This window comes from Gadus morhua, chromosome 21, assembly GCF_902167405.1.
Source record: "Gadus morhua chromosome 21, gadMor3.0, whole genome shotgun sequence".
Lineage (NCBI taxonomy): Eukaryota > Metazoa > Chordata > Actinopteri > Gadiformes > Gadidae > Gadus > Gadus morhua.
Genome location: NC_044068.1, coordinates 4,333,947 through 4,358,809, shown reverse-complemented (window position 1 = coordinate 4,358,809; position 24,863 = coordinate 4,333,947). Strand labels below are relative to the sequence as shown.

The following is a 24,863-nucleotide window of genomic DNA, read 5'->3' as shown; positions in this document are numbered from 1 at the left end:
GTGGTCCCTCTAAACGTCGACAGTCTCCTTGGTTCCTCTTAAAGATTCCAAGCTCACAAACTAAATTAAATATACATTTTGTTTTAAAATGTTTTCCAATTAAAATTACTAATACCAAAGAGAGTGCTTTGTTGATATTGTTTACATTATTATTTTCCATCAATCAACCTAGCAGACATTCATATAATTGATCAACAGTAAAGGAACTGTTTTAAAATGAGGATGAACTTCAGAGAAACATTATTGACTATTGTACCTTCTGACTACCACATTACATTATCCTTAACGCTGATTCTACTCTGGCACAACAACAAGGGAACTTTAGACCTGCATAGTGTGGAAAAAAAGGCCATATAAACTTTGACAAGTAGTGTCTATCATTATTCTCACTCCATTCCCACTGTGTCTAAACAAATGGTGACGCGCTGACACCTTTAAATTGATTGTCATGTCCATGACTTGTCTTTCTTCCCGAACTAAATTAGGACCTTTCTTTTCAGCCAGATTCCTTCATATGTATACGAAACTTGTACCAGTGGAGTGAAACAAGATATCCTAGCATGTTGGACAGTTGGACTTTTTTGTAGGTAATCTGATAAATGTGACAACTGTGCACTGGCACTGTTTAAGTGCAGTTAAAACTTACACAGTGTGAAAAAAAAAAACGTTTGGTAGTGTGAAAAAAAGTGAGTGCAATATAAGATAACAATATGAGAGATGCAACCTAATTTAAATAAAAGGCAAATCAGTAGTAAATATATAGCACTGCTATGTTATTGCAGAATGTGTAAACAGTGTAATGAATGAAGAGGTGACTATGCAATGTTCGAAGTTTTACTTTAGATTTATTATTTTATACTTAAAACATTTAAAAAAATCTGAAGGCCTTCTTGAACGCTTTTCCGAAAACGTTCTCAAAAGAACACAGAACCACAGAGGACGAAGCAAAAGCCGACGGACTCTGCTCGACATGACAGCTTTTCCGCGCGAGGAATCCCATCAACGCAGCGGATCACACATGTGAAGTCTGAAAACAATGCTCGCATTCCCACCAGGAGGCCCGATATGCTTCCCCCCTCCCCGACAGAAGGAGGACTCTGTGGAGGTCTGCGGTTGACATTCAGCGGGCAGAGGGACAGGGGGATGGGGGGGGGGGGTCCAGGCATAGGTTTTACCCCGCACCTGCCCGTGTCACGTGACCCGGGAGGGAGATGCAGCAGCTGTTGGAGCCTGCGTGCGAGATGGGGAGGATGAATAGAGGTGTCAGCCCCGGCGAGAGGGAAGGGAAGCTGGGACGGTTCGGACCGCGAGGCGACAGCACCGGAGAGGAAGAGCGCTCAGCTAGGACGCTGGAGGGTTGTCTGCAGGCGTGTTGATTCAAAATAGCAAACCTTTATTCGATGATTGCAAAGCCCATAGCAACATTTTCAACCTTCATTACAGTGTAGTGTGTTGTGGGGATTCTGCTGTAGTTGCTGATTGTACTGGGTGCTGTAAGTACGTTTGTGTGTGTGTGTGTTTGTGTGGGTGACTCTCTGTGTGCGTGTGTGCCTGCATTTGTGTGTGTGCCACTGTGTGTGTTTGTGTGGGTGCCTCTCTGTTTGTGTGCCTTTGTGTGTGATTGTGTGCTTCCCGCCCAACAAGGTGACAACACAACATCAATCAATATTAATCCAACAGATACAACCATATTAAAACCAACCCAAAACCATCGTTCACACACTGGGCCTACACATTTCCTCGCGGGACAGCAGTGATGTGCCGGTGACACATGTGCACACGACAATAGAGAGACTGTCTCGGCCTGCTGCGGACTCTCGGTGATTCACTCGAATCACATCTTCAGCTGGGCGGACTGATTCAGCTGTGATCTCTTAAAACCCCTCCCCCACCCAGCATCAGCCACCCAGCCACAACCCCACCACCAGCACCACCAGCACCTCCACCCCTAACCCCACCACCACCACCTTCACTACCACCTCTACCACCACCACCACCAGCAGCACCTTCACTACCACCACCACCTCTACCACCAGCACCAGCACCACTACCACCACCCCCACCACCACCACTACCACCACCCCCACCACCACCTCTACCACCACCAGCACCACCACCAGCACCACCAGCACCACCTCTACCACCACCACCAGCACCACCACCAGCACAACCACCACCACTACCACCACCACCACCACCACCACAACCACCACCACAACCATCACCACCCCCACCCACCACCCCCACCACCACCACCACAACCTCCCGACGGGCCTATAAAACCCTCCAGTCCTGTTATCTTGGTCTACTACTGCTGAATTGTGCTGCTGCTGGGGGGCTCTGGCCTGCAGTTGTCCGTACCTTTTGGTGGGGGCACGGCAGCTGATAGATGACCCCCCCCCCCTACCCCCCTCCCACACGCGCCAGCCCCCCCCACCCCCACCCCTGAACCCCTGCTGCCCGCCATCGGAGCCTCGGGCGTTCGTCAGCCATGTCACATTCGCTCATCTGTCAGAGAGCCATGCGGGAGGGAGTTCTTTCAAGGGGGGGGGGGGGAGATATGTATGTCTGTATCTCTCTCTTGCTCTCTCTGTATCTCTCTCTCTCTCTCTCTCTCTCTCTCTCTCTCTCTCTCTCTCTCTCTCTCTCTCTCTCTCTCTCTCTCTCTCTCTCTCCCTCTGTATCTCTCTCTCTCTCTCTCTCTCTCTCTCTCTCTCTCTCTCTCTCTCTCTCTCTCTCTCTCTCTCTCCCTCTGTCTCTCTCTCTCTCTCTCTCTCTCTCTCTCTCTCTCTCTCTCTCTCTCTCTCTCTCTCTCTCTCTCTCTCTCTCTCTCTCTCTCTCTCTCTCTCTCTCCCTCTGTATCTCTCTCTCTCTCTCTCTCTCTGTATCTCTCTCCATGAAGACAGCATTCCTTTGATAGCATGCGCGCTCCCGGGCTTAGGTCTAAATCTGGAGGGGCCTGCTTTCGTTTGAATTCGGTGTCGCACAATGAAATGGAAATGTGTGGACATTGTTTTTGTTTTGGCCGACGAATAACCCCATGACCCGGCTTGTGTTCCGATTTAGAGAGCGGGGATTATGGACTTTTACCGTCAAAGTCCTCCGACGGTACTTTTGCCGGTACTTCTCTGTCCTTGACGTGGAATGAGTGACTGCCTTGTCCCTTCACACCGTCGGTGAATAATGGTTCTCACTGGAACATGGCGGTTGAGCTTAGCATGTCGGCGGTTATGAGGTCGTCATGATGACAATGATGGAGGACTGGTGGCGGTAATAAAACTTATTCAGGAACTTCAAATATTAAATAAATCATTCTAATTTATTGCAAACAATAAATAGATAGTTATGAAGATAGATAAAAAGAGAGGGAGAGGCCGAGGGTAGATAGATAGATAGATTGACAGACAGCCATACATACAGACAGACAGGAAGATCAATCAATAAATAGGTAGATAGTTTGTATTTGTAGGCCTATATGTTTCTGTCTGCATAAATTATATTCAGTGAATAAATGAACCCCTAAAACGGTCTCCTCATCCTCTTCTGTTCCACGGGCAGGACCGAAAATACGCGGCATGGCAAAGCCGCTCCTAAAATTTGACGTTTCGTCAACTTTTGACCCGCATACCCGAGTGTACCCTGGTGTTTTTAATGACATCGTTGCCATCAGCTGTCACTCAGACACCCCCTGCCATTACACCAGGGGCCCCGTGACACCCCTCTGAAGAGGACGCCACACATTACCCCCCCTGGTGTCACATCCAACATCCCTTTTAAGTCTTTGTTGTTTTGGGAGAAGGGGAAGAAGAAGAAGGGGGGACTCGGGGGAGAAATGCTGGGGTCAGACGTGTGCTTCCTGCTCTGACACCTATAGGGACGTCCAGGACGGTTGGGGCGGCTCCTGAAGGCCATGTGGTGCTTCACCTACCAGTGTTTGGGGAGTCCGAACACCCGTGGGTAAAGATGATTGTAATTTCGACTTCCTGTCTCTCTGTGATAGAAATTGTTTGAGTTGTAATTTTAAACTCATTTGAGTTCTTGTCGTTGTTGTAGTGTAGTTTTACAAATGAAACGCGTTATAAATGTTGTATTCATTGACTGAACTTCAATTATGAGTTTATATTTCTGAGCATTAGTTACGCTTGGTATTGTCAATGCTCTCTTCGGAAGAGGCATTTGATAAAAAAATTTACAATTACAGCACACAAATAAACCATTTGCAAATGGCCGGGCAAAGGCAACCTTCATTTAACAGATAATAAATATGTATTATATTTCACCTGAATACTAATCCCCTGAAAGATAGCGGAAACAATAATAAGGCATTTCCTGAACATACATAATATGTATCAAACATTTTTGTATCATTATTGTGTACATTTCTATTTTCTATATATTTTCTTCAATAACGTTCCCAACCAACACTCCAGGATCATCCCCCGCAAAAAAAATAAGTAAAATAAGCCATTGTGTTTCTTAAACCTTTAACCGTCAAACCCCCCCCCCCCGACTCCGAGGGAGCAGAGAACCCGCCCGCTCCTCCTCGTCATCGCCGTCACCTGTTCTTTCTTAAAGCCTAAATGCCGACGACCCCTGACCTTTCAGCTCCCCTTCTCCCGCTGTCGGCACGGGACCCCGCTCCTCGCGGCAGCTGTGTCAACCTCAGCCCGGCAGCAACTGGCGCGCCCGCGAAGGACGCAGAGTTTAGCGGCATTAATGTCAGCGTGCGTCATGAGTCAGCATCGACGCAGCAGAGCGTGCCGAGTTATCCCCCCCGTCGTCGTCATGGAGGGCCGGCAACTGCCGTCCGTCGCAGACGTGACTTTACCTTCGGTCTGGTGGTTTTAGTCGAGGCCTTTTAGCTAAGGTGACTCACAAGTGAGGCTGGGATCAACGGAGGAACTGAGATCGGTCCGGTTCTGCTGAAGCTAGCTTGTAGAGAATAACAACTGAGAGGAGAGTGGTTATAGAACGTGTGTGTCTCTGGTTGTGTCTTTGCTTTGTCTCTGACTGATTCAGATAGTGTAGTGTTGGAGGCTTTAGTTCGGAGTTGTGGTGTAGAATACGATATTTCGTAGAATACGGTATCGACGGACGTGTCAAGAGTTTTCAGTTTGGATCTTTTTTTTCACGATTAATATTCGTCGGCCTTACCGCCCCAACTCCTGTCTGATCCACTCATCGACAAATTTCGTAGCTCAGACAGTGTCACTTGAAATCAAGCGACATTAAGCGCTGTGTATCCTCGCCCATATGGTACTCCCACCCTCCCTCCCCCCTCCCCCCTCCCCCCTCCCCCCTCACCTCTTCCCTAAACGAACGGAAGGGATGTCCTGTTAAGTTCCTTCGTCCTGCTAATAAACCTCCGGGCCGGCCGGCATCCCGATCTGGTGTCCGATGCCCTCGTTTTATTTATACCAGCGTCCATCCGTCCTTCCCCCCCGTCCGTCTACCCCCTGTGTGTGTCTGTGTGTGTGTGTGTGTGTGTGTGTGTGTGTGTGTGTGTGTGTGTGTGTGTGTGTGTGTGTGTGTGTGTGTGTGTGTGTGCGTGTGTGTGTGTATTCATACATCCACATCTACCTGCTACCCCGGGAGACGGATACTCCCCCCCCCCCCCCCCCCCCCCTTGTCCTCCTCGGGTCCGGAGCGACATTGGAACAAAGTGATTAGGAGAACGAGGGTCGAGTGGTGGTCGGGTTGGGTTGGGGGGGGGGGGGGGGGGGGTCTGGCATGTGAACACGGGGGATAAAAATAACCTCGCTGGCCCAATTTGGAGTTGGAGCCCACACTCTCTCTGACAGCCGTCCCTCCATAAAGACGGCAGCAGAGTTTAGGTTTATGGTCTTTTTTGTAAAATCGCATTTATTGATGATCGTTTTAAAGGGCCAGTACCTGTTGAACGTCTCGAGGTACACAAAGGATGGAAGAGAAGAGAGATGACAAAGAAACGCTCAAAAGGCAATCTGTGTGTGGTTAGTTTGGAAAAATCGGTACTTAAAATGGATCTGATATTGGTATAGTAGCACATACAAACTAAACACTTCACGCACACACACACACACACACACACACACACACACACACACACACACACACACACACACACACACACACACACCATCCTCTTCTCATCACCACAACCCCTTCACAAAGCCTGAGCCCCCTCATCACGTCAAGGATAGCCCTTTAAACTGCCCTGTGCGTTTGTGTGTGTGTGTGTGTGTGTGTGTGTGTGTGTGCGCGCGCATGTGTGTGTGTGTGTGTCCGCGTGCGTGTCCGTGCGTGTGTGCTTAACTGCGGTTTCCGGTGTAAACGATCAAGAATTCAATCAGCGATCGACGACCCACGAGGAGAGCGACACAGTAGGACATCTGATATTTCCACCCGGGGGGGCGGCCCTGCTATATCTGGCAAGGCCGGTTCCTTTAGCACATAGCTGACATCGCGGGCATTCACGGGCAAATCAGTGCTACGCCCATCGGGAAACATCGGACAACTGTCGAGTACAGGTGACATCCTGTGGAAGAAGTATATATATAAATATATAAATATATATATATATATGAACACAAATAACATTGAGCTGCTAAGATGTGATGGGTGCTATTTGTGGATGGTGAGCGGATCTGAAATAGCGAGGGGTGAGTGGTGGGGGGGTGAGTTGGGTGAGTTGGGTGAGTGTGAGTGTGTGTGTGTGTGTGGGGGGGGAGGGTGGCATTGGGTTTCATTTATAAGCCCCCCCACCCAACCTTCCAACCATCCCCGTGTTCGGAGCTGCCGTAGCTTTCTGTGAATGAGGCCCCGGGCTCCGGTGGCATCGTGGACCCATCCCGGGGGGGCTGATTTTAAAACACAGGTGTTGACCTTAGTGGAGAGGAGCAAAATGAACCCTCCCCCCCCCCCCACCTTCAACCTTCTTTCTCTCCCCCCAGACCTCGCGAGGTCTGGGGGGAGAGAAGGAAGGTTGAAGGGGGGAGGTTGATGGCTGTTACTACAACCCCCCCCTCTCTCTCTCTCTCTCTCTCCCCATCTCTCTCTTTCTCCCTCTATCTTTCTCCCCCCCTCTATCTCTCTCCCTCATTCCCTCTCTCTTTCTTCCCCCTTTCTCTCTCCCTCATTCGTTTCTCTCTCCCCCCCTCTTTCTCTCTCTCTCCCCCCCTTTCTCTCTCTCTCATATCCATTTCTCTCTCTCCCTCTCTCTCTCGCCCTCTCTCGCTCCCTCTCTTTTTCTCCCTGTCTCTCTCCCTCTCTTCCCCCTCTCTCTCTCTTCTTCTTTTGCTCCCTCTTTTCCTCTTTCTCCCTCTCTTCTTTCCCTCTCTCTCTCTTTCCCTCTCTCTTTCTCCCTCTCCCTCCCCCCTTTCTCTCTCTCTCATCATTTTCTCTCTCTCTCTCTCTCTCTCTCCCTCCCTCTCTCTTTACTGCTGCCCCCCCCCCCCCCCCGTCCCCTATGGGTGAGCACAACTGGTGTGTGGGGGGGGGGGGGGGTCATGGGTGTTGGTGAGGGGTTGAGGATATGGATTTCCTGAATGTGATGCTGGAGTTTGAGATCAGTGATAGAGTTCGTTAGTGACAATTTATGGGCTGACCAGGTGGCCGCGGTCAACATTGAGCCGACGAGAGCATGCTACATAGCATAAAATATAAATATGTTACTGGGCTATTCTATGCTAGATGGATTCTTATTGCTAAGCTTCTGTTATATAGGAAGGACCCCCCTCCCCACGCACACACACACGCACACACATACACACACGCACGCACTTACGCACGCCTGCACGCACACACACACACACTATCACCACTATGCCTATTAAAATATTGTATTTTTGTACATCCTGCCACTTAATGTGCACACATATTGTATGTTGTACGTCCTGGCACTTAATGTACACACTTATTGTATGTTGTACATCTTGGCACTTAATATACGCACGTATTGTACATTGAACATCCTGGCACTTAAAAATAGTACTTAGCATCATGTAGCATCTTATCCTAGCTGTCTTTGTTGTATACGGGGAATGGGTTAACCTAGTGATTGTTAGTGCTTGGTGCTTGTTTCTACGAACATCCTTACTGTACCGACAGTGATATATTGTTGTTTCTTTGTAATGTACTTATTGTAAGTCGCTTTGGATAAAAGCGTCTGCTAAATGCCCTGAAAGTAGATGTAGATGTAGGCTATATCCCTCCGCTCAAGTAAATATTCTGTATTATCTAACACACAAAAAACAACAAAGTATGCAAACAAAATGTCCACAATAAATCCAAATGGACAACACTGTACCCTGGGCTTCGTCCATGACAGAAAATGACTGGATGACTGTTTGAATACGGTGTTTTGAAGTATTTCGTTAGCCTTATAGCATACTCGCCTAAGTCATATTTTAAGGTTCATCTTGTATTTGGTGTCCGAAATGCCTAAATCAAATTGATGACTTTGGCAGATAGTTATTATGGAATGTCAAAAGCAATCTGATTGGCTTATGATATAGCCAATGATGCACAATTTGGCCTAAATAGGACTTAGGCAATAATGCTATGAGGCAAACGTTTTACACCCACTAACCCCCACACCAAACCCTCACCCTAACCCTAACATTGCGTATATTTTTATTTTTTTACAATACATCAAAAAACTGAAAAAAATTAAATAAACCAAAGGAGCTGATATAATGAATGACCCAGGAGCCCCGAAGAGCCCCAAACGCATGGCCGGCCTCAGCTGTGACGAACAGACGGTGTCGCTGTTAACCCAAACTATAGGCCCGCTGTTCCCCCGGACCCCCGTAACCACGAACCCCCCGCCTCAAGCTGCAGTTGTTTCAGGAGCAGGCCTTCATGTCATCATTCTGCCCCCCCCCCCATCCCTGCTCTCTTCCCTCCTCTTTGCTCGCTTTCGTTTTTCTTCGACCAAATAATAGCAGGGGGGGGGGGGGGGGGGGGGGGGGGGGGGGGCCCTGAACAGAGGGAAAACGCTGGGTTGGGGTCGGTGGGGGTGTAGGGTGTCTCAGGCCCCCAGCGCGAACAGCTGAGAGGTGTGATTTCACAGGCAGGCCCCCTCCCTCCCCTTACCCACCCACCCAGCCCCCCCCCCCCCAACACCACCGCGCCCCCCCCCCCCCCACCCCCCCCCCCCCCCCCCCCCCCCCCCCCCCCACCAGCACCACGACCGCCACCCACCCACCCAACCGGCCCCCTGTCAGAGCCGCTGATTGGGCGGGACAGGGGGTGCTGGAGAGGTCCCCGGCCCCCCCCCCCCCCCCCCTAAAGGACACCAACAGGTGGGGTGTGGGCGGGGCCTGTCCCTGCCGGCCGGCATAGAAAAGGCGGCCGGCCCGGGCCTGATCAGAGCACAACCACCGGGCCGACTGACACACAGGAGGAGCGGGGGCCACGGGTCGGTGACGCAGCCGGAGAGCGAGGGAGAGCCAGGGAGAGAGAGAGGGAGAGGGGAGTTAGGGTAGGTCTGGAGGAGTTGGAGTGGTTTGAGTTGGGGGCCGGTGGTGGCGGCGGCGGCGGTGGTGGTGGTGGTGGTGGAGCAGCCGGTGTCGTGGTGGTCTGCTGTGTGTGGGACAGAGTGTCCAGAGCCTCTGCGTCGGCGGTAGTCTTTCCATGATAACTTTTTAAAAGCCTGGGAGGTAAGTGGTCTGGTGTTGGCGTCGTCGTTGGCCGGCGAGGCCGCCAGGGGAGGGTTCGACGTGTGGAGGTACCGGTTTGCGTGTACATGGTGGTCCTCATGCGTCATTGTTGTGTTTGATTCTCCTCACGTGTTGTCGAGTAGTGCTAAGCGGCAGGCGTAAGAAAAACAGTTGTTGGACACAAACGCACACACACAGACGCACACAGACACACACACACACACACACACACTATCACGCAACACCTTGGGTCAAATGGCAGGGGGGGGGGGGGTGTCTGCCCAGTGAGGTTAGGGTGGGTAGCAGTGTCCCTCATAGGGCTGTGTAGCTGTGAACCCCCACATAGTGGGGGCGTTGACCACATGGTGGCTGAGAAGGCTAGTAGTTAGCATGTAGGGCTTTAGCTTAGCAACAGTTGAGCTAGTCAGCGGCGTTGGCTAAACCGGCACTGACCTCCAAGACGTCCTCTCCATGCACTGCAAGGTGAGTACAATGTGTGTGTGTGTGTGTGTGTGTGTGTGTGTGGACTTTATAGTGTGACTGGATGTTGTATCAGTGTGTACTCTGCTTATCATGACTTCATGAACGTTTCTGAGGTTTATTTATTCATCCTTCCGTCCAACGCGAATCTGTCCATTCCGTTAAGGTTGCTCTGACATGATGCGCGTGCGTTTGTTTCTTCTGTGTGTGTGTGTGTGTGTGTGTGTGTGTGTGTGTATGTTTGTGTGCTGTATGAGTGTGGGTTCTGTGTGTGTCTGTGTGTCTGTGTGTGTTCTGTGTGTATATCTGCATGTCTGTATGTGTATGTGTGCGTGTGTGTATGTGTATGTGTGCGTGTGTGTATGTGTGTGTGTGTGTGTGTGTTTGTGTTGTGTTTCAGGAGTAAACCTCCATCAATGTGGTCAGTACATCAGCTCTGTTCAGGCTCCACACAGTCCTTTGTTTCAAACCCAATCATACGATTAACCCTAAAAGAGTACTGCCACGCTAAAGCCTCAACCTGTCACCCCATCTCATCCCATTGGACGGCCGAGGATTTGTGACCTCAAAAATCCTCCTGTCACCCGAACCCCCAAAACGAAATCTAACACTCAACGAACGACCCAATCACACCTCAGCAGCATAGCGCCTGCCTGCATCTGTCCCAGTAGCTCGCCGTCTCCTCTCCCAGTGCGTCTCCCAGTGCGTCTCCCAGTCACAGCTCTCCATTGTTGCTCCGCGGCAGCTCATTCCCGCCGTGCGGCCTGTGAAAGGCGCCTCTGTGCGAGTGTGTGTGCCATCAGGAGGACCAGTTGTTGCTCCTTGTGAGGACATGCTTCCTTATATGCCCATATGAATACGCCAGTTATGGAATGTAAGGAAGTGTGTGGTCTCAAGGGGTCAGGATCACCGCGGCAACACCGGAAGAAGACAAGAGAAAGTACTCCCCATCCTGCCCTGTTCTGTGTTAGGGCGGCTAACTGTGTTTATTTGTGTGGGTGTAGTGGACCTGTGTTACTTTGACCCCTGGCATGATTTATTCCAGTGAGTGATTTTTTTATTCTGGATTGATTGATGATGATTGTTAAATGTTTCGATTAATTGTGTTTTTTTTGTAAATGTTTTCAAATGAGCTTGTCTCAATCCCCATCTGAAAGTGTGTGTGCGCGTGCCCATGTGCTTATGTGTTCCTGTTTGTGTGCGTGTGTGTGTGTGCTTGCCAATGTGTGCGTGCGTGCCTGTGTGTGTGTGTTTGTGTGTGTAAGCGTGTTTTGTCTGCTTTTGTGTGTGCCTGTGTGTGTGTGTGTGTGTGTGTGGGGGGGGGGGGTGCCTGTATGTGTGTGTGTGTGTGTGTGTGTGTGTGTGTGTGTGTGTGTGTGTGTGTGTGTGGGTGTGGGTGTGTGTGTGTGCGTGCACAGCCCTTCCATTGAGACAACAGGTGAAGGGCTCTTGGATTCTCCCTCCCTTTTACCATGCGCTAGCAACAGTTAGCATGTGCACCCCTTCCCTTCTAGGAAAGAATTTCCTCCCCCATCCTCCCCAACTGCTGACAGTTGGGAGAGATTGACTGGGCACAGCTGTCACCCATTATAGCACCCGTGCACTTTAAAAAAAAGTGAAGGGTGGGGGGGGGGGTTGTTCTGTCATTGGGGCTAATGTTAGCCAGGCTAGAGGACTCACAATTGGTCAGTTGAGAGGCATACTTTGGAGCTTTGCAGTAATAATACCGCTAGAAGGCGAATGCTAAAAGCAAAAGATGAGATTTTGTTGTTCCTGAAAAGAAAATCTCGTAATTTGCGGTCAAACGTTTGGTTTTGGTTTTGAACTTTATACTGACCTGTAGCTCCCTCTCTCTCTTGTCTCAGGTAAGGCTCAAGAACGCGATGACGTCCCGGCCGTTCTGCGGCGACGACGTCTACCGTCCTGGCAATCGTTCTTCTTCAGCACTCTCTTTCTCTTTCCTGTCATTCCCATCACCTGTCCTTCTCACATTCCCTCTCATATGTCAGAGCCTCTCACTCTCGCTTTCTGATTTCCAAACGTCTCACTCTTTCTTCCTGCCTCTCGTAGTCCTTCTCTCTCTCTCTCTCTCTCTCTCTCTCTCTCTCTCTCTCTCTCTCTCTCTCTCTCTCTCTCTCTCTCTCTCTCTCTCTCTCTGTTCTGTGGATCTCCCTCTGGCAGCTGAAGCTACACGCCTTGCTGTGGCTGGTCAAACGGAACCAAGTCAGGTGTTTCTGTGAGGTTTGGTCCCTTTCAACCAGCTACTGCGTCGTGCATTCAGTCAGCAGACATCAACGAAAATCAAAGAAAAAAGTTGCATGTTACTGAAGTCCTGTTGTGGCCGCTAGACGGCGGTATTTCCCCATTGCATTGGCCTAGTGATGTCGGTAATGGCAACTCCTGATCATCGGCTCTGTTTTTTTAGATTATTTTAGATTATTTCATGCAAGTAGTGTTGTCTGAAATGGTTTTGTGTTGTGATGCTGTTTGTTGGAAATAAAAATATTTGATTGGCAATATTGATGCAGTTTATATTTGTTTAAATGTTCATTTACTGTGTTTGAACATTTTGGGATTCTCGCAAATTCTCCCTGTATTAATTTCAACACCACCAGCAATATTATCATCTTCATCCGAAATCATATTCTTGTAGCACTCTTACCTTCTTAGTTACATACAATGATCAACTCCTCAATCATCACTTAATTAAAAGCAATTTTCAGAATGACATAATTCAACCTGCTGAAGAGAGAAATCTAGTGGTGTTGTAAAATATTCTCTAATTACACATTTTTCAAAAAAATAAAATAATGATAATAATTCTGTGTATAGGCCTATTCATTTATATATACATTTTATATAACTTATACCATATATATTGGCTCATAGGCATTAAATAAACTACTCTAATCTCAAGAATTAGTTAGTAACACATAATCTAGAGCATTAGATTTCAATTCTGTTGGTCTATTTAAAAGCTTTACCGATAAGCTATATACCAGTACAATTTTATAAGAACGCTTTCTAAATCTCACCATGCAAAATAGAATTTAGTATGTGACAGTTCTCTAATGTAGGTCTACTTACTTCCAGAATGGTTTCTTGACTTATAGAAAGAAGTTATGTTGGCGGATATAATCTTTCAGAAGAATATGATAAAAAAAATTCGAACATTCAAAGACTATCTAAATTAGAATAATTGTAATGAAATTAAACATGCCTGTTCTCCACTAGTTGAACTCCTCATTAGTTCACTACCGCTGGTATCCACCGGGAGGCGCTGATGCCTGTTCATCACTAGTCGACCCCTTCAGTGTTTCAGTACCGCTGGTGTCCACCGGGAGGCGAGGGGGGGGGGGGGGGCGCTGATGCCTGTGTTCACCCCTAGTCGACTCCCTCAGTGGTCCACTACAGCGGCTGTCCACCAGGGGGCCCTGATGCCAGTTCATCACTTGTCGACCAGCTCAGTGTTTCAGTACCGCTGCTGTCCACCGGGTGGCGCTGTGAAATCCAGTCACTAGTCCTGACGGTGAGGGTCGGGAAGCTCCGGAGCGGCGTCGTAAACATGGCAGACAGCGGGGTGACAGGTGAGTCTCCTGGAGAAACAACAGTTTACTACAAGTAAACATGCTGCTATTAAATAACTAACGCTTCGTGGTGAGTGCTGGTGAACGATCCGTGACACAAAAAGTGGAGTGTTTCCACAGCTCGTCCCCTGACGAACAAGTTGATGGTTAATTTGTAGCGCTAGCGTTAGCACTAGCATTACCGGCGGTGGCCGCTTGTTACATGTTGCTATTGAAAGTTATTGCATCATCCGTCTATGTACGCATCAATGTGTGAAAAATGAATTGTCATATTCGATCCGATTAGCATTGCGCTACTTGTTGCTTCTGTTGAGCCGACTCACTTTAAGGACGTGGTTGCCATGAGGCTCTGGGACCAAACTTGAGTCATCCATCCAGGAGCCATCTGGACTGTGGGGGCTTGGGTCAGCGTCACGATGGAGGCTGCTGGGCACTCAGGGGACCGTGTAGGGGACGGTGTAGGGTTGTAGGGTGTAGTGGACGGTGTGTAGGCTATGTGATTCATAACACACGCAACTCTGATGTGAACAAGAACTCGTCCCTCGCTTTTGTTACAGATGGAGCTGAGAAAAAAGAAGACATCACGAGAGTAAAGGTGAGTCTTCATGATGGACGTTTCAAACACTCTCGGGAGGTTTGATATTGTTGTTGTTCTGAAAGACAGATGGCTTTATGGTACATAGTAGTAGTACCATAAAGTACTAGTGTATATAGTAAAGTGTTTAGAAGACCAGCCGGTGACCGATCTACACGCACCGTCCTGTCTGCGGCAGAATGAGGGGAAGGAGCTGTCGAAGGAGGAGAAGCAGAGGCTGAGGAAGGAGAAGAAATCGCAGAAGAAGAACAAAGAGAAGAAGGATGAGCAGGACGCGTTGGCGAGCGAGAGGGAGAAGAACTGCGCTCCCTCCACGCTTTCACAGCCGGCCGCGCATAAAGGTACAGGACGGACTGTCGCTGCAGCTCTGCCTGTGGAAATGATGTCTACGAGAATACATCACAGTTTATAGTGTTGTAGTAACCATTGTTATTCGTTGACTATTTGTTTAGACAGTGGTCATTCGTTGATCGTCAGTAAATACAGAATCTTTTTATATTGAGTAAAAGTAGGCTTATATCACTAGATCTATGCTTTTTTGCATGAGCTTAGTATTTATCCAATGCTTGGTTCTTCACTTGAAAGTATAAGGATTTATTTACGCTGAGAAATCCTCTTATCTCCCTCTCACCCGCCAAGAGCAATTTCTTGACCAGCTTTCTCTCTGTGTGTGTGTCTCTCTCGTCTCTGTCTCTCTTTCTTCTGTGTGTCGGTGTCTCTCTCTCTCTCTCTCTCTCTCTCTCTCTCTCTCTCTCTCTCTCTCTCTCTCTCTCTCTCTCTCTCTCTCATCCCCCCCCCCCCTCCAGCAGAGCCGGCCGCCTCTCCACCCGTCCAGGCAGCCGTCTCGGAGCCCCCCGCCCCGGCCGCCGGCGCCCCCCCTGCAGACAAGCCGGCCAAGAGCAAAGCGGAGCTGAAGGCGGAGCGGAGGGCGCGGCAGGAGGCCGAGAGGGCCTCGAAACCCGGCAAGAAGGGGGACCCGGGGCCCCAGTCCACGGCCGGCAAGCCCAAGGCCCCGCCCAGCGAGCTGCAGCCAGGTACCGGAGCGCCGGGGGCGGGACAGCCTAGTGGTTCAGCCTAGTGGTTTAGGCTGGTTTGACTTCCAGCCTAAAGGTTCTTGGTTCGATCCCCGAGGTATGCACTCTATCTGTAGGTGTCCTTTATCAAAACGCCTCCTGCTTATTCAGTAAATTTTGGGCATTTTATGCCCCAAAAGGCGCTTCTATCTAAAACTACATTCATTCATACACACATTCACACACCGACGGCGGGGGGACAGCCAGCTCTGCCAGCAGGGGGATCAACCCGCTCTACCTCCTGTGCTAAGCCGAGCCAAACCCTTACAAATATTTAAGTAAATAGTGCTAAATAGAATTAAGATTTTCTGCCTCAGGATGTCGCAAGCAACGTAAAGGGTTTATTGTTGTAATGGCCCCCTGCTTCTTCTTGTTAAATCTCCAAATGTTAAGAGACTTAAGTACTCAATTGTCTTCTCATTAATTTGTGAAAGCGTTTGTTCTCATCGTGTTTGTGTTTGTTCCTGGTGTTCCTCCAGTGGTGAAGAGGCTTCCTGAACACGTCCAGGTCGACAACCCCGAGGTTCTTAAGAAGCTGGCCAAGAAGTTGGAAAGGCAACAGGTTGGTACTTGTTTGCGTCTGCTTTCAGGCTGCCCCCAAAATCACACCAATATACATCGGGTCGTTGGCCGCCATCCGAAGCGCGTCGCATCCAAAACGACGAGGACGATCGATCCAGGCACACGATACGGCTTTACATAGCTACAAAAACCATGGCCGCTCATTCAAGCCAGTGTTTGATTTCTCAACTGTCATGACGAGAGCTTGCGTTCCTTACCTGCATGTGACTGACGCTAGCACTCCTCCTAGACCCCCGGTCGCGGTGCTGCTCTGAAGGTATCGTTGTCAAGTCCCCGGGGCCGTACCCCCGTGTTTTTTTTTTCCGTTGTTGGGGTATTTTAATCGGTCTGTGTTATTTTGGAAATGGGTAAACGCTCACTGTGTTTGTACACCGGCACTATGATAGAGAGTCGCACACACAAACAGATGGCTGTTTTTTGTCGTGTTGTGTTTGTGATTAGATTAGTTGAGTGGTTCCAGAGGTTAGTGATTTGCTGTGCTGTTTTTTATTTGCTTTGTGTGTGTCTTGCTGTGACGCGTTCGGTCCGATCAACTGACCTTTTTGATCAACAATTTGCAAAACACCAATCGAGAAATCATCACATTTATTTTCCCTCAATAATCCAAAACGTTTTTTTTTTTGTAAATTCTTAAAAACGGAATGGATTCCCGCAAAGCCCGCTTAGGCAAGCTGAGCTGTACTGAACTCTTTCTCCTGTTGCCCTGACGACCTCCAGATCCCCCTGCGGTCCGACTATGGCTACAAGGTCAGCCTGTTCTCCCACCTCCACCAGTACAGCCGCAAGGCCCCCCTCACACAGCAGCTCAGGTAGGCCCCAGAGCACCTCCTCCACACACACTCACACACAGCAAACCTGCATAGTGGGGACCCTTTATCCTAAACTGCATACAAGCGTTCACTAGTCACACATGTCATTATTAAGCTGGTAGGTGGCGATCTTTCCAAAGGATGCATACATACGGGTGGACTGAAGACTGTGGTGTTTGAAACATTACAGCCGAGTCAAACGTGTGTTTGTGTTTGTGTCTGTGTGTGTGTGTGTCATGATTTTTGCCAATGTACTATGCTGCACTTTAACTATTTTAGTCTCTGGATTTATTGTCTTTTGTGTGGACTGGACTAAATTGTTACTGTGTGTGTGTGTGTGTGTGTGTGTGTGTGTGTGTGTGTGTGTGTGTGTGTGCGCTCCAGCATCCCCTCCACGGTGATCCACCCGGTCATCGTGCGGCTGGGTCTGCAGTACTCCCAGGGCATCGTGGCGGGCTCCAACGCCCGCTCCGTGGCCCTGCTGCACGCCTTCAAACAGGTACCTCCCCCCCAACCCCCCACAATGTATCACAAGGGCCAATCAGGTACCCCCCACAATGTATCACAAGGGCCAATCAGGTACCCCCCCAAAATGTATCATAAACCTCAGAGCTTCGGATGTGAGCTTGGAATTGATATGTGTATTGCATTAGCTTGACGTGTTTTAAAACGGCATCCTATTAATATGGCCAATGTCAGTATTGCCCTGGTTTGTGAGTCAAAGTTTCTGTAAATGTTCTGAATCCGTTTTCTTTGCCCTTCAAGGTCATAAGGGACTACGTTACCCCTCCAAACGAGGAGCTGTCTAGAGATATGGTGAACAAGCTGAAACCCTATATTAGGTATTTGAGAAAACAAGTTTACATCCAACTTACCAAAATATCATCAGCATACCATATCGTTTTTGATATTGTGCTAGATGGTGGGGCAGGCAGTAGGTGACATCTGTGGTCCACATTATGAACACATAATATGTAAGTAATAACGTTCTCCTTTCAGTTTTTTAAATCAGTGTCGCCCCCTGTCTGCGAGCATGGGCAACGCAATCAAATACATCAAGAAAGAGATCTCTAATATTCCCAGTCAGTGCAAAGAAGAAGAGGTGATTGTCCCCATCATTTCTCGATTCCACAATCAACAGAACGCCCATCACAAAAAACACATCCGATCGCTCCCTCGACACCATTACCAATCCCTTTTCTCGCCACGCTCAGGCCAAGACCAAACTACAGGACTGCATCGACCGCTACATCAGAGAGAAGATCGTGCTGGCGGCCAGTGCCATCTCCAAGTACGCCATCGAGAAGATCAGCGACGGCGACGTCATCCTCGTCTATGGCTGGTGAGGTTCCAAAACATCTGCTCTGAGCCTGGGAGAGGCAGGGGTCTTCCCTGAGCCAGGGTGCAGCCCACCCATATTTTAAACGCTGGAGCGACTCAAACGCCATGGATGACCTCCATGAAGATCCCTCAGTAGCTTGTCCATATCAGGGGTTCCCAAACTCTTCTGGTCAGGCCCCGTCTTTGGGAAACGGAAGTCATTTGTTTACGTACCGTCAGCAATTTGGCCATTCTGCCTCACTGCAACACATTCAATTCTCCCTTCTGTAGTCTATTTACCAGTATATTACACAGTTGACGGACAGAGTTCCCAAAGAGACCACACTACAAAAGCGAGAGAATCGAGACACATAACACAAGAGCAGGCCCGGAGCTATACAACATGATGCCCTAGGCTATATTTCCGAGCGGGGGGGGGGGGGGCTTCAGCGAGCTTCAGTGATGGTTTCAATAACAATTCAATAGCTGTTCCCCATTCCCCCCATTCTCCATTCCATTTCGAATCGTGTTTGGACAGCATGTTTTATTTCGCTTGTTTCATTAAAATTCATTAATTAATTAAGGCCGCCACCAGGGGGTGCCCCCAACGCTTTTGTCGCCCCCAACGCATTTGCCGCCCTAGGCGACCGCCTAGTTCGCCTATGCCTAGCGCCGGCCCTGCATAGGAGTACATTTAAATGTTTTAAATCCCAGAAGGGAAATGTGAGATTCGTAGGACACATTGTCAAGCAGGTAAGGGTCATAAGGACATGATGCCGAAGTTGGCCTACATGTAGACTACAGGTGGACTTTCGCATCCTGAGCTCCTACCCGCCTCACCTCTCAATCCACCATCCTACCCTCCACGCAACTCGACCTAACCTCTTCTCCCCTCTGGTCGTCCCCCCCCCCCCCCCCCCCCCCCCCCAGCTCCTCATTGGTCAACCACATCCTGTGCGAAGCCTCTGAAAAGCACAGGAAGTTCCGGGTGATCGTGGTGGACAGCCGGCCGCGGCTGGAGGGGCGCGAGGCACTGCGGCGGCTGGTGAAGCACGGGATCAGCTGCACCTACGTGCTCATCTCCGCCCTCTCCTACGTGCTGCCCGAGGTGCGTTCAATCAAACTTTACTCGTATGTCGCGACGTACTGAAGTACCAAATGGCTCACAAGGAGGGAGTGGCAGAACGAGATCATGAAGTACAGTTTAAGGGGATTAAACTGAAAGAGAAAAAAACGTCAAAAAGCAACAAAAAAAAATCGGATTGTTTTAAAAAATGTTTGTAAAAGACATTGACCGATGGTGAGAGCTGAGGACCGTAGAAACGTAATGCTGGTTCCCCTTAGGTCTTAGTTCAGCACCATAGGAACTGGTTTGCTGTTCCTGTAAGCAAGACAACCACTAATGAGGTTCCCAGCAGACTTCTAAAGGTCATGCAATTCTGATAACGACAATGAACTCTCGGTTGTGAAAACTGTTTTCTCCCACTTCCCTAGTCTCGAAGCTCAACCTCACAGTGAGCCTCTCCCTGAAATACCTATCTGGTGTTTATCATCCGCTGACTGACAGGTATCCAAAGTGTTCCTTGGGGCCCACGCCCTATTGGCCAACGGCTACGTGATGTCTCGCGTCGGGACATCCCAGATCGCCCTGGTGGCCAAGGCCTTCAACGTGCCCGTGCTGGTCTGCTGCGAGACCTACAAGTTCTGCGAGAGGGTGCAGACGGATTCCTTCGTGTCCAACGAGCTAGGTACGGCCTGCCGCGCCTCGCTCCCATGCCTTGACCGCCGTGAAGCAGTCCAGGGCAGGGCCAGGGTTGTTTTGATCCACAGCCCAAAGATTGTGTGTTCGATCCCTCGATGGGCCGCCTCCTGAACGCTCGACCTATCGACGAATAGGAATACTACGTCACTTTGGGTAAACGTTGGTTTACCCAAAGTGATAGGTCGACGAATAGTTGTCAACCTATCCGTGGAGTAAAATTATTCTTTTCTGAATAGTTGTACTCTACGGATGTGTACTTTGAGGATGGAGGATTGTTTGATTCTCGGCCGAGGTTCTGGGTTCGATACCTCGTGAGGCTCAATCCTGAAGGCTCTAATTTTGCATTAATGAAATGTGTCTTAAATGCGACGTCGCCTTCGGTAAACGTTGCATCTGTTAAATGACTAAATACTCTACGGTAGTGCACTTAGAGGCCGTGTTAGCGAGAACTTTATCGACTCATCGAAAGACGCACACGTTTTAATTTCTCAGACTGACGAGCGCGTTAAGCGTGATCGGCGCTATCGACTTCCGATCCTCATTCCGACGAATAACGCGGGCAAAAACAAAACCTAAAACGTGAACATGTGACCTCCAGACGACCCGGACGACCTCATGGTGACCCGGAAGGGGAAGACCCAGCTGGAGGGCTGGCAGCAGGTGTCCCAGCTGGGCCTGCTGAACCTGGTGTACGACGTGACGCCACCGGACTTCGTGGACCTAGTGATCACCGACCTGGGCATGATCCCCTGCACCTCAGTGCCCGTGGTGCTGCGGGTGAAGAACGTCGACCAATGACCTCACACACACTCTGTCCCACTCACACACCATCGAAAGGGCCGTGCTTCTGGCATGCAATAAATATATATCTGAATACGACATGGTTGGTTGGTTTATTGTTATTCTTTTGTTTTTTTTGGGGGGGGGGGGGAGGCAGAATTAAAGATTTATTTGTATATATCTATAGATGTATATGAAACTTGTTCAATAAACAAATGATAGAATCCCATGCTATATCCAAAGGGCAAAAAATGTTGAGAGGGAGGGTGACATATTGTCTCAAGGCAAATACAGTTTAAGTGAAGAACCAAGCAATAGAAAAAGGTTTATACAAAAGAGATATAGAGGCTGTTCGTTTAAGTTGTCAGTTTGAGTGGAGATAATCGTTAGAGGACCTAGCTATGCTACTGCTATGTGGCATACTTTAGTACATTTACTTCTAAGGTAGTCCAACTGTGCTTAGAAGGACTGCTGGTTTCAAGTTCTCAAGTCTTCTACCAGACAAGGTATGGAAGAAATGTTAGCAGCGCATATTGCAAATTGGCTGATATCTATTATGCGTGTATAGAGCTATAAACGCATGGCATTACTAAATATACAGTATGGGGACAATTTTAAATGTCGGACTTAACATTAGTATTTATCTTATGTAAAATGTAACCAAAGATATGAACTGCGTTTTCTTTAAGGAAGTGTTTTAAGACATTTCTTAATAAATCAAGTTCTGATTGCAAAGATCTTTGAACAACCACGTCCCATTATGAACTCCTACAAACAGTCACATTAATGCCCAATGTGTAAAATATGGATCAAAATACAGCATAATCTTAGTTTCGCAATAGAAGCTATGAACATGCGTATGTACGTTAAAAAAACAAAACGTATTATTGCTCAAAATACATACAGCAACAAATTCTTAAAAGTAAAATTCTGCGTCCATGTAAACATTGAGCCCTTTCAAATCCCTCCAAGGTCAGTTCTATCATTTTAAAACACAGCTGATGACCTACAGTCGGTTGCATCAGATAAAGTTATTAGTAAAAGGTTGTTAAAAACATAAAATCATTTTTAAAATACAAATAATGTCTTCTTGGATGCCGTTTCCCTTGATTGAGACATAGACGCTTTGAAAAATAAAATAAATCATAAAATAAAAATACAGTTTGGAGTAGTGGCAACATGTCAGTAGTATGAAAATGAAAATGGTGTCAGTTTAAAACGAGTTGATATTAAAAACAAGAAGCAAAGCTTCCAAGCCAGGGAGGGGCCAGGGTTTAAAAAGGTCAGTTGGTCTTGACTTTGCGTCTCTGGACGACCCAGAGCAGGATGGACAACATCACCATGCCGACCCCAATCGGAGCAAACACCTGGATGAACGGAAACTCCCCCTGTAAAAGCGTAGGATTCATGAATTAAAGTGACGGAGGAAGAGAGGAGAGACACCAGTAGGGTTCAACCGACAATGGGACCGTTTTCTGACCCCACCCAACCTAATCAACAGATAACAGTATTTACGGGGAGGGGTTGGCCACTACTATTACTACTTGATTAGACATTTAGCAGAAGCAGCTTTAATCCAAATCCTCCAAAATAATGTCCTTAATTAACATGTAGGGCTTAAGCTTCTGAGTATTTGGCTGATGCTTTTGTCCAAAGCGACTAACCATAACCGCGTTCAACACTGAAGATGCCATCCAAAAAGTGAGAGAATCCTGGAAGAATACATAATTCTTTGCCGCTTAAGTTTAAAATGCAAATGCTGCAACATAGAGACCTTGCATTTTTTCTTTTCTATGCCCGAAGGTAACATTAGACTGCGAACGTTGAGGTCTCTAGCTGACCAGCCTCCGAGCACCCAACCCGCACACACACCTCTCGACGACATTTGTATCCATGGTAACCGTCGATGCAGCGGCAACTGAAGAACCCGGGTCCGTTGGGGGCACAGCAGGAGTTCTCGGGGCAGAAGAGCGCTGTGGGGACGTTTGTAATGTCGTGAGAAGGGTTTCAGGGGGACGTGACGTTAGACAAAGGACAGCTCTATATAGTATAGGGACATTTGTAAATATCAGACTTGACATTAGTATTTACATTGTGGAAAATCTAACAGAAAATATGAACTGCACTGTCTTCAAGGTGGTGTTTTAAAATTACATTTAGGAAATCAAGGTCTGATGGCAAAACTTTATGAGGAACAACCATTTCTACAAAGTAACATTTATGGCCAATATGTAAAATATGGAATATGCCTAAAATACAGCATAATCAAAGTTTGTCAGTCTCTCAACAGAAGCTACTTGCACTTATACTAACGGCATGTACTGTGGAACTGCGCTGGACTCACTCATGTGTCTGGTTTCATTGCACATGCTCTTCTGACCCCGACAGATAACACTTCCCTCAGAGACCGCAATCGATTCCCATGATGCATTGCCTCCAGGGCACAGCAGGTTGGTTGGCAGTAATCTAGACAAGGGGCGTCAATAAAGCAATAAAAAGCACCTGATCGAACAGGATTGGACTGGTCACAATGGTGTAGTATAGCGCAAATAAAGTCTGAGCTTCGGAACGTACTACTTACATTTCATTTAAAGCAGAACAGCCTTGAAACACAAAGTCACTGATGTTCACAATGGGGTTGCCGCTGAGGTCACTGGGTGGCAAAGGAACACAAAACAGTTATGATAGTAAAACGTTTTTATCTATAAAATAAATGTGATAAGGTTCAATATTTATACTTGTATGCATTTCAAGTTAGGTGCATGTGTTTTGTTAATGAATGGAGGCAAGGCAAACATGACCGTCTGGGACAGACATCACTGCGGCTGTTAAAAGATTGACTGTCTTATAGCCAGCCAAACCGATGACCTCTTGATCTCAGGATTGTGATTGACTTTCGGAGGAGACTGAAGTTCTAATCATCAAACGTTGTGATAAGGCTCCAGCCTTTGTGGTGTATTCACTGAGGCCAGAGAGAATTCACATACATGACAACCGCTGTAGACGCATCTTGTAGGTCGTCGATCTGGTCCAAAGAGCAGTTTGACAAGTCCAACCTGCCGATCAAAAAATAAATACACTGTAAAGTTAAGGGGGGTGTAAGAGAGACATCTAGCTGTCCTCAGCTATATGAACTAGCAATCATCAACCGAGAATTATTTTATAAGAAGGGTTAAGATGATGCAAGTGTAAGGTTAGGTCTCCTCCATTAAAGGCTCACCCTATGACGTGTACCGTGGTGCTGGAGTTGAGATTCTGGAAGCAGCATCGTCCCTCGACCCGGCCGTCGGAGGAGGAGCAGAAACGGCCCACCACGGTGTCGTTTAACAAAGTCCCGTTGCAAGTGTGACATATCTGCAATTGAAACACAGCAGTAAGTGGTGAGACTACACCACATCCCATTATGACAAAACTCTCTGACCTCATACAAAAAGAGGCAGCTTCACAGATTTACATTTGAGTTGTAGGTGATGTACTCTTTTATAATTACCTGCAGGTCGGCAAGATGGCAACTTGTGTGTATTATCAAATTAATGACGAAGACAACCACTGCTGGTCTTGGCTGGAGGCAACCAGCTTTCATTTTTATCGAGTAGTCATAAGACCATAATATAAATTAAAACCCTCTACCCATCAAGTCTATTGGAGGGTATTCTTTAGATAAAAATCCCTAGGCGGTTTTAAAATAAGACAACATCTCCCCGGCTGGCCTTAATCCAACTGCGGGGTTTCTGTTAGTATTTCAGTTCTATGAGGATTGAAACTGAAGAGGTAAACAAACGTCATGTGTTTTGAGCGCAGTCACCCTCTTCGAGCACCTCCTTCCTGCGCAGCGTTGCGCATAGGCTCACGATACATAGGTACAAGTTTTACGTTATATTTTCCCTCAACGTAATTTCGTAAGGAAGTTATTCACTCAAGATGCAGCCACCTTTATTATTAACGAATTATGAATGGGAAATCTTGCCCAATAATTAAAATCTTGAATCGGATTGTAAGACTTTCGTTAATTCTTTATTTGATTGTTTTTTATGTATAGTTTAGTGAAGATTTTCACGCAGGCTAAAACAACGGAAAATAATTTGAAGACACTAGTTGAAAAGATGACTTTACCAAGTGACACATGCAAATGTTTCATATTTTACAGTGTCTCACAATTAAAATATTTGATACATAAAGAAACTCATGGTTTAGACTTTAAACCATGAGTTGACTTTCTCTCTCCGACTCTCTC

The 24,863-nt window shown here is 47.8% G+C and overlaps 2 protein-coding genes and 1 long non-coding RNA gene across 6 annotated transcripts; 2 read left to right on the top strand and 1 right to left on the bottom strand.

The window, feature by feature from the left end:
- Window positions 1-9,498: 9,498 nt before the first annotated feature.
- On the top strand, window positions 9,499-12,640 carry LOC115534620 (uncharacterized). Its single transcript, XR_003974343.1, has 2 exons — window positions 9,499-10,124; window positions 11,987-12,640. It is a non-coding gene; the product is annotated as an uncharacterized LOC115534620 (long non-coding RNA).
- An 845-nt stretch (window positions 12,641-13,485) lies between these two features.
- Window positions 13,486-20,728, top strand: eif2b4 (eukaryotic translation initiation factor 2B, subunit 4 delta). 4 transcript variants are annotated; one of them, XM_030345722.1, is made up of 14 exons: window positions 13,486-13,708; window positions 14,266-14,303; window positions 14,482-14,644; window positions 15,113-15,337; window positions 15,856-15,938; window positions 16,188-16,214; window positions 16,676-16,767; window positions 17,152-17,266; window positions 17,533-17,609; window positions 17,767-17,869; window positions 17,982-18,109; window positions 19,018-19,195; window positions 19,655-19,835; window positions 20,448-20,728. In XM_030345722.1, the coding sequence occupies exons 1-14, from the start codon at window positions 13,687-13,689 to the stop codon at window positions 20,645-20,647; spliced, it is 1,632 nt and encodes a 543-aa protein (XP_030201582.1). In that variant the 5' UTR covers window positions 13,486-13,686; the 3' UTR covers window positions 20,648-20,728. The 4 variants fall into 4 exon arrangements, with proteins under 4 accessions (XP_030201582.1, XP_030201581.1, XP_030201584.1 ...); XM_030345721.1 differs by having other exon boundaries at window positions 15,110-15,337; XM_030345724.1 differs by lacking the exon at window positions 16,188-16,214.
- A 40-nt stretch (window positions 20,729-20,768) lies between these two features.
- Window positions 20,769-24,430, bottom strand: atraid (all-trans retinoic acid-induced differentiation factor). The gene is made up of 7 exons (XM_030345726.1): window positions 24,120-24,430; window positions 23,850-23,983; window positions 23,617-23,685; window positions 23,211-23,282; window positions 22,974-23,095; window positions 22,502-22,602; window positions 20,769-22,017 (listed from the first exon to the last, which is right to left on the bottom strand). The coding sequence occupies exons 1-7, from the start codon at window positions 24,210-24,212 to the stop codon at window positions 21,913-21,915; spliced, it is 696 nt and encodes a 231-aa protein (XP_030201586.1). The 5' UTR covers window positions 24,213-24,430; the 3' UTR covers window positions 20,769-21,912.
- Between the last annotated feature and the right edge of the window lie 433 nt (window positions 24,431-24,863).